We start from the raw sequence: 9,705 nt of genomic DNA, 5'->3' as shown, positions 1-9,705 counted from the left end.
GTTGATTTTTTTGTGGATGTTCTTTACGAAAATATTAGAAGTTTTACTGATATATATGGAATGACTTTAGATATTTTTAGGATTTTTTAGAAGATTTTTACTCATTTTTTGAAAATAATTTTAAAATTTTATTGCCAGATTTGAGGGATTTTAAAAAATCTTTGAAGGGAAATTTTTAAGGGATTATTGGAATTTTCTTCCTGAAGGTTTTGCAAATTTTCAGAAATTTGGGGAATTTTTTTGCTGAATTTTTGGATTTTTTTCAGATGAGTAAACAATATTTTTTGGTGCCTGTAAATGAGGACAACAGGAGGGTTAATTGAGATAACATTTATGAACTACTGCTGGGATCTGACTAATCTTATGGATAGTTTAGAGGTTTTATTTATTATTTTTGCATAGTGAATAATAAGACATTTCTTTATTCTTTGGGCTATATCTTATAATATGGGCACTATTGAGAATACAGAATTTTGGATTAAAATTACAGTGTATTTATTATTTATTCTCCTATGTCTGTGCCCATATAATCACAAACACACAGCAAAGCGTTTTATTTCAGCAATTTACACCACATGCTTGTTTGGCATTATTTTAAGTCAAAAATAAGTCTAGCATTTTCTGTAGTAAGCATAAATCACTCTTAAATTCTCCATATAAGTGTATTTATATTTTAGAATAATTTAAAGCAAGTTTTTCGTTGCGACAGCTCCTAAAAATAGACAAAAAAGACAAGAAAACAAATTAATAATACTAAACTTCATACATTTGTATTGAGGGAAGCTGAGTCGGAAGTACCGCCTCCTCTCATCTACTGACAGCGGTCTTGTCCAATCACAAACCACTTCTAGCCTGGTTGACGCGTCCGTCGACTAATCAGAGGTGGGATTACGGCTCCGGGGCGGGAGCGCACGTACAGCTGATTTGCAACCCGCCGAAGTGGCAGCAGAGAAGACGGAAAAATGTCGCTGCTTCTTTCTGTACCGTTCTAGGATCAGTGACCGTCTAGGAAGCTCCGCGGCGGTTCGGTGAGTGGGACAGCCGGCACTAGTTGCATCCGAGGCTGGGGCTGGAGAATCCGGTATGTCCCGACCAGGACCGCCGCCGTTTGTCCGGTTTTTGAGCTTCGTTTTTAGGCCCGTTGGACCGAAAACAGCCGCAGCGGCGTCCGGCAGCCATGATGGATGTTAGTTAGTGAGGGTTCGGGTGATTTCTGGGTGTTTAGCTTCTAACTCAGGGGTTTACTACAGCTGGAAGTCAGAATGTACCATGATGGGAACCATATATTCCCTGAATTACAGATAAACTGGATAACGCTCATATCTGACGGTGTTTTTTAGTTGGGTTTTTTTTTGCGTTTAAAGGGAGGCTGGGCGCGAGAATCAAATCCTTCATGTGAGCTTCAGGTTCCATTAAAAGTTGGTTAAACTGAACTGAAGCTTTGAGGAGAACCAGGAGACTCCAGTTAACCCTGGTGTTGTCCTGAGGGTCAAACTGACCCGTTTTAAAGTTTGAAAATGTGGATTTAAAAACACACAGTGAAAATTCTGATGTCCACATTTCCAACATTTTTGGGAAATCTTTGAACATTTTTTGGTGGATAAAAAGAAATGTTAAAAATGTTTCTTAAGAACATTCACATAAAAATTTTTATGTGAATGTTCTTAAGAAAATATTAGAAGTTTTAGTGATATATATGGAATCACTTTAGATATTTTTAGGATTTTTTTGCAAGATTTTTACTCATTTTCTGAAAATATTTACAAGAATTTTCTTGCCAAATTTGGGGGATTTTTTAAAATAAAACTTTTAAGGGAAACTTGTAAGGATTTATTGGAATTTTCTTCCTGAAGGTTTTGGAAATTTTCATAAATTTGGGGAATTTTTTTGCTGAATTTTGTGTTTGTTTTTTTTTTTTTTCAAACAAGGAAACAATATTTTTTGGTGCCCGTGAATCAAGACAACAGGAGCCTTAAGCCCAAACCTGGTTTCTGTGTCCATGCAAAATTTTAAAAAATGTATTGAACCTGCATGAACACAGAGTCCAAGTTTGGGCTTAAATACAGGTTTATCCTCCAGCTGAGACAGAACAGAGAGAAAACACATAAATATAAACCTCTACCGGTCTTATCTTGTATCTTAGTTCTGTCTCAGGCTCAGATTTAACACTTCCTTCATATAGAGCTGTGTCATGCGTCTGGAGAGGTTTTGCGTTTTGACGCACGGATCCATGAAGCCAACAATGATTTAAAATAGAACTAGAACCAACTGAAAAGGGGAGCTGATGACAGTGTGGCTTCAGGACAGCAGTGTTTTACCACAAACAAGGAGCAGCTGAACTGTTTGGTGTTTAACTGGAGTCTCCTGGTGCCACAGTTAACCCTGTAAACACACACTGGTGATGTTATTTTACATTTTCTGTGGTAAAAATTGTCAGTTCCAGACCTATACCACACTTGGTTGATCAGTTTTAGCAATTTTTGTTCCAAAACAGGACTAAAATATAATTTCTTGAGCCACATGAGCTCAGTGTGCAGTTATTGAACCGTGGAAGTGACTTAAAAACAATCAGTTAACCAGATCAGTACTTTCTGTGGCCTCAGCTGACATGTTCCAATCGATTGGTTATGTCTGATACTCAGAAAATATTGTAGATGACAGAAAAAATCAGGCAAATACTGGCATTTGAGATACTAGAATGAGTAAATGAATCAGTTATTAAAACTTTATTCAAATAATTATTTCTATTTATTTGAGCTCTGACTGATCTCTTAATGACTGAACTGGTTGATCTGGTGCTGAAGATTAAAATATGCCATCTAATTGTATGTTTTTATGGCTTTTTTTAGCCACAGGTAAAGACTGGACTGACCTTGTGTTATTTTTTTTAATCGCGCTGCTTCACTGAATTAGTCGAACACCAAATAATCAGAACACATCAGAGAGAAGGAAAATGGAGCAGAGTCAGTTATTTTCAGCGAACATCTAGATTTATTTTGCACAGATTAGTCTCCACCAAACTGAGCTGGTCTCAAGAAGAAGTTGTCACAGAAAGCATTAAGATTCTTTCCCTCCCTGACAGGTGACATAGGTCTGTTCAAAGTTTGATTATCCCCTGATTCTCGCCTCCTTTCGTGAGCAGCATCGCCACATTTTAGCAGTCTTTTGTCCACTTTTTGTCTTTGTTTTCTATACATTTTGTGATTTGAATGTTGAGGCCTGCAGAATGTCTCCTAGCAGACTCAGTGATCCCTGGAGGAACCTCAGGACGTCCTCATCAAAGCCTCTTATCAGACGCGACATCCTGACCATATTCATTCCATGAGTCACCAGCTGTAGCTGACCTATATGTCCTCCATGTGTGCATTTATCCTCCAGCACAGTTTATTAGTCAGCTTTTAACTCTCCTAAATAATTACCATCATTACATTTTAGCTTCAATGATTGCATATTTTACTGTATCTATTCAATATGTAGTGAAAATGACCCGCGTGGATGTGATTACAAAGATATTCTAGAAATTCATGATATTAACCAGTCCATTAACCCTCATGTTGTCCTGCGGGTGAAATTGACCTGTTTTAAAGTTTGAAAATGTGGAAAAAAATCTATATATTTTCACAGTGAAAACTTCTATGTTTCCAACATTTTGGGGAAATTTTTGAACATTTTTTGGTGCAAAAAAAGAAATGCTAAAAAAAATGTTTCTTTAAGAATATTCATAAATCAACCAAAATGCAGTGAATTTCGCTGGATTTTGGTTGATATTTTCCTGAATATTCTTAAAGAAGATATTAGAACTTTTACTGACATATATGGAATCACTTTAGATATTTTTAAGATTTTTTTTGAAGATTTTTATTCATTTTTTGAAAATATTTACATTTTATTATTATTATTTTTTAAATTTTTATTTCTTGCCAAATTTGGGGATTTAAAAAAAAACAAAAAACTTTTAAGGGAAACTTAAACGTTTGCAAAATCTTTAGGAAGAAAATTCTAAAATTTCCTTAAAATTTTTATAAATTTGGGGAATTTTTTGCTGACTTTTTTTTTGGTGCTTGTAAATGAAGACAACAGGAGGGTTAAGGGAAATATTATTTCCTTATTTTTAGTCAAATTCAGTTGCAACTTCATGGAAATATGTCAGTTTATGAGAAATCCTTCCACCTCATATACAAGTTCGAATATCAGAGTTTTTATGTGGCGACTATACTCAGTAGAAATGGTAAACAGGATGAGGCTACGTACAGTAAAGACAATGAAATCTATGCATTTTCTGTTATTTCTGATTATTTTAGGGACAAAAAAATGCCTATTTTGCTTGAGTAAAATAAAACTACTTTTTAAAATTAGTTTTAATTGTGAATTCTGATATTTTTGTACTGGTGATTTTCCTTTGGTGCTGAAGTCTCTTCACTGAGCACCAAATATTCCTCCATGCATGATAAACCCCGACTATAGAGCTCCATACATTCACACCTTAATCCCTCTGGAGAGATTAGCAGCAGCAACATGCTCATGGTTTGTTATTTGTTCCTATTTAAACCCAAGTGTCTGGATGATGTACATTGAGCTATTTCCCAACATATTAAGACAGATTTCACTTTATCTAACATATAATTCATTATAAATACATATATACACCCCAGAATATCCCAAGTCTAACTATGTGTTCACTATATTGAAGATTACAGTTAAATACTGACTTAATTAGAATTCATATGTGCTGAATTTCAGTCAGATATCAGTGCAGCTACTACCCATACTGCATCAGTGTGTAACTCTAGAAATGGCAGTATTTTACTTTGTTAATGTGCAGAATTTCAGTTTTAAAGCTAAAGAAACTTTTTAAACCTCAGGCATTAACCATGATTTTACTCTTTCTTTTCAGATAGAAACTTCCGGTGTGATGCTGCCATGAGGGATTCTAAGCGTCATTTATCTGGACAAAGAAAGTGAAATGTTGTGAGTGTGTGGGAGGTTTTACCTGACAATAGAGGGAGTCGGCTTCAACCAAAAGCATTTCAGAACAGTACGTGGGCCTCTGAGGTAACCTGATCTGATCATTAGCTCCTCCTGTAGATAGAAAGGAAACATTTCAGCAGACATGGACCCGTCTACCAGGGTAGTGGGTCTGGATGCCCAGGGCAACATGGTTTTCACTGTGGTGAAGCCGGTCATGGGCATCTTCCAGGTAGCTTCAGATCAAGCCAGCGGTGTAGCACAGGGAGGACTGGGCCTGCAGGGTTTATCTGAAAACACATTAGTCCTCCCTCAGACCCAGGCTCAGGCTGCACTGGACCAGAACCAGATGGAAATGCACAGCATGCAGCCTCACATTCATCCTCAGATACAGGTTTCTGCTCCGGTTCAGACTGAAGATGTGTCTCAGAATCAGGAGCTACAACCAAACTCCAGCATAAACTCAGAGTCCAGCAGCCAGATGCCGTTTGCAGAGGTGTCGTCTCTCCTGGATCCCAACATGAAAGGATCTAAGGCTCGTAAGTGGATTATTAATATCAGCACATTCAAATATGTGTATTAGGAATATTTGGAACATTTAAAAAGTCTAAGAAGTATCATTTATTCTAAATACACACAAGAAACCATGCAATACCACTATTTTCTACAAGAATCTGGGCAATATAGATAAAACTTATGCAATATTAGTACTTTTCTATCAGTAGTTTTACTCATAAAAAATATCGGTGCAGTGCCACTGATATGTGCAATATTATTATTTTACAATATGAATATCCACATATGTAAAAACAGTACTTATATATATACAGTCATGGATAAAATGGTTAGACCTCCCTTCTTCAATTTCTTGTTCATTTGAACACCTGGTACCACTAAAGGTTTATTACTTGAAGAATCCAATGAACAGGACTTTAAATGCTGCTGATTCCATAATACTTTGTGTCCTATTTGACCTGCTTCAGCTTCATTGTATTCCAGGGTCTATAACAGGACATTTCATGTCTTCAGCAGCACATCCAAAGGTCTAGAGTGGTTTCCTGCTGACATTCAAGCCGTAGCACAACTCAGAAGTTGTCAGCTCTCACATAACGTCTAAAACTAAAGAATTATGTGAAGCCACAAAGGCAGCCATCATGAGTGAGGACAGAGAATAAAGTGAAGATCTCCAAGACAGCCGTTCATTACACCAAGAAAAAACAGCCCAACATGGTTCTACCAAACTGCTAGCTGGTCAGGAAATATCTTTCTACCCACCAGATGACCGTCACTCATCAGTTCCTGTCCGGAATCGTCCTCAGACCTTCAAGGACCTTAAAAATGAGTGGACACTGTGGAGAAATGGGACTTGTTGGACAAGGACAGTTGGAAAGCGACTTGTTGAAGCTGGTCTGAAGTCACACAGAGCAGGAAGAAGCCCTTCATCAAGGAAAGGCAGAGAAAAGCTGGTTACTCTTTGCTGGGATCACAAGGATTGGACTGTTGATGGTTGGACTAAGGTTCTCTTCAGGGATGAATCCAGTTTTCAGTTGATGTCCACTCCAGCCAACTTACTGGTTAGGAAGAAGCCTGGAGAAGCTACAAACCAGAATGTCTGCCCCTACAGTAGAACATGGGGGTGGATCAGGGACCATCTGGGGTACTTTCAGTCTGGGTGGAACAGGGCCAATGAACCAGGTCATGTTTGGGACTACTCTGGAAAACTGTCTTCTTCCATCAGCTGGAAAACTCTTTCCTGCCTCCAATGACTGGATTTTCCAACAACACAATGTCAGTTAAAGCCTGGATGGAGAACCAGCTATTTTTATTATCATTATATTTGTTCAAACAAATGGACCTTTAGTGGTACCAGGCATTAAAATGAAGAAGAAACTGAAGAAAACAAGGGAAGGGTGGTCTAATCATTTATCCATGACTGTATATATATATATATATATATATATATATATATATATATATATATATATATATATATATATATATATATATATATATATATATATATTTCTCTCTCTCTGTTGATTTAATGTATTCACAATCCTCTCTTTGCTGCTGTGATTCTGCAAATGAACCCACTGTGGGATTATTAAAGGCTTATTGTATCTTAAATCAATCATTAGTTCCATTTTGTTTATGGTTAAATAAAATGCAGTGCAACAAGCAATGTACTAAATATTTGCGTAGTCATGTTGTGAAGGAATACGTGTTCGAACTTCTTGAATTTCAGACAGTTTACAATTTTCATCACTTAAGATTGTTCAGTGTTTGATGGGATGCTAAATTAAAAGTTCTTGAGTCAGATTTGATTGAATTCTGCTGCTTCCTGACCTGCTGTGCTGCTTTACCTCCTTTTATTCTCTACTTTCAGGTAAATATCTCATCTCGTATGATGAAATTAAAAGGCGTCTGCAGGCTCCAGAGAAGATGTCTCTGCGGTCTTTAGCAGCGTACACCCGGGTCAGCAGAGGCCCGGCCAGCAAGAAAACCCTTCTGGAGTCTCTGAACGTCCTCGGCCTGACGCCAAGCACAACTACCTCCGTTTCCTCCTCGTTCTCCAAACTCACTGAAGGTGATGATGTGTCTGTGTCGGCAACAATTAAATATGAGAAGCATGCAGCTGGTTTTAATTTCCTTTTGTTTATCTTTTAGGCGACACCAGAGCTCTGTGTGACGATATGAAGGATTTCGCTCATGATTACATCGACTACAGCAACATGGCAAAGCAGCTCATCCCAGAGACAAACACAGTCCAACACTGGTCCAAAATTATTGAGACGAAGTACGTTTACTCAGGATAAGTCCTGGATCACATTGCTAAAAGAAAATGTGAAGTTTTGAGGATAAAACTAAATGAAGTGACTCAGATTAACAGACACTCCCTTTTATTTCACAGGAACCACCTAGAAGATATGAGGAAATGTTTCAAGGACCCGATCAACAGCGGCAGCTTCGACAACGTCACTCACGGCCTCGGTCTGGGAATGCTGGACGTTGCTCTGGACATGATCGTCATGGTGATTGAACAGCAGATCCGCATCCTGTCTGGCGCCGCAGCATCAGATCCAGTCGACTCAGGTCTGCCGATGCGCCGCATTCGAAGGCGCCATCGTAAATCCCGCTCGATTGACGAGAAGTCTTCCAAGCTGCCTGGAGAGCTGAAAGATCAGGCAAAGGTCATCTCAAAAGGCAAGAGTCGAGCCAGAGCCAAGAAGAAGATGAGACAGGAAAGCCCTGGTCCTGTGGAGACTCAGCCAGAGCCGTGCAAACCGGACGACGTGGAGGGGAACGTCCTGACCCTGGTCTCTGTGGGCTACGAGGCCGTGTCCAGCGGTCTCAGTACAACCGGACCTGTTTGACACGCAGTCACAGGACTTTCTGTTTAAACGGACACTCAGCGATAACTCTGCTTCATCCTGCTATCCACATCCTGGAGTTAATCTTAAAGGAAAAGTCTGACTGGATTTCTCCCAGAGAGTTAAATATGTAGCTGGAGCAGCTGGTTAGCTTAGCATAAAGACTGGCAACACTGGGAAGGACCGGGCTCTGTCCCAGTCTAACAATCCGATGTGTTATTTATTGAAGCGATATTCAAAAACCAAAGTGTAAAAAATGTAGTGGTTTAACTTAGGAATGACCGATAGTCAGTGTAGTCAGCATTCTTCCAGTATTGTTATTTTGTGGACTGATTCCTGGTAAAATAGATGAATTTTAAAATATATTTCTTCTGTTCTGCCCCACCTACAGCTCATCTGATTGGTCACGACTAATAAATGTAAAACATAAATAAACCAGGCATTTCAACAGAGTTTTGTGTTGGACTTTGTCTAAACTTTGACAAGATATTTATTTTCACTGCGAGTGTTTGTCTGCTCCAGATATGTTGTTGATCTTCTTGATTACTAACAGTTAGATCAGAAAAGTCCTTATTGGCAGACCCTTAGTTGTAGTGTGGGTTATGTTACAGGTGGGAAAAGTTTGAAAAGTGGCTTTCCATTTGGGTTTTTGCTCTAATTAAATAAACAGGATGTCAGGGATCCATTACTCAGTTAATTTCTCACCTTAGAGCTTCTTGTAGGTGGATTTTCTTTTCTCGACTGATTTTTTGAGAGCCGTTTCCCTTTTTCCAGTCTTTATGCTAACTGCTGTGTATGTGAGGAGTCTGCTATCAATCTTCTCATCTAAGGCCCTCTTAAGACATGATTTCCGTTGATCTGACTCCATCTAAACGTGTCAGCTTTATGTCTGAATGAGCATCCTGGTAACTTTTCCAATCAGACCTAATAAGGTCAAACCAGTCGCATTTTCAGATAGGCACACAGATATCAAGCAACTTACTTCAGTTTGTATCAGTTTGTTGAAGGCTTTTTGTACATTTCAGCAAAAGTATTGGTCCCAAAATGTTAAAAGCACCTAAAAGAAATAGTTTGCTGCTAAACAGCCTTCTTTGTTGTTTTTACTTCAGAATTTCACATCTATTAAGCTAACTGAAATGTCCATAAAGCTCAGATTAATGAGGCAAACCAGTAATAAGTGGAATCCAAAACTTCAACAGGAGCTGAAGTTCAGTTTGTTGCTTCCAGCTGTTTGTAGGAGTTTTTCCTCTGAGTTTATTAAATAACTTCAGCATCGAACGGCAGCAGGAGCCATACAAGTGTCTCCAAAGCCACAGATTTACATGCATTTATGCACGTGGAACAACAGCAGGATTTACTTATAAATTAT

At 38.4% G+C, this 9,705-nt stretch overlaps 1 protein-coding gene across 3 annotated transcripts; it reads left to right on the top strand.

Moving 5' to 3' along the window:
- The first annotated feature begins 898 nt into the window (after positions 1 to 898).
- Positions 899 to 8,788, top strand: si:ch73-127m5.2 (uncharacterized protein LOC561202 homolog). Of its 3 annotated transcripts, none has more exons than XM_023295540.3 (5): positions 899 to 1,028; positions 4,895 to 5,504; positions 7,352 to 7,552; positions 7,633 to 7,762; positions 7,877 to 8,788. In XM_023295540.3, the coding sequence occupies exons 2-5, from the start codon at positions 5,111 to 5,113 to the stop codon at positions 8,337 to 8,339; spliced, it is 1,188 nt and encodes a 395-aa protein (XP_023151308.1). In that variant the 5' UTR covers positions 899 to 1,028; positions 4,895 to 5,110; the 3' UTR covers positions 8,340 to 8,788. The 3 variants fall into 3 exon arrangements, with proteins under 3 accessions (XP_023151308.1, XP_023151309.1, XP_054860433.1); XM_023295541.3 differs by having other exon boundaries at positions 940 to 1,081; XM_055004458.1 differs by lacking the exon at positions 899 to 1,028 and adding an exon at positions 1,045 to 1,186.
- The last annotated feature ends 917 nt before the right edge of the window (positions 8,789 to 9,705 follow it).

Source organism: Amphiprion ocellaris, chromosome 18, assembly GCF_022539595.1.
Source record: "Amphiprion ocellaris isolate individual 3 ecotype Okinawa chromosome 18, ASM2253959v1, whole genome shotgun sequence".
NCBI lineage: Eukaryota > Metazoa > Chordata > Actinopteri > Pomacentridae > Amphiprion > Amphiprion ocellaris.
Note: the sequence above shows the minus strand (reverse complement) of the source record. Positions and strands in the feature narration are given on the sequence as shown.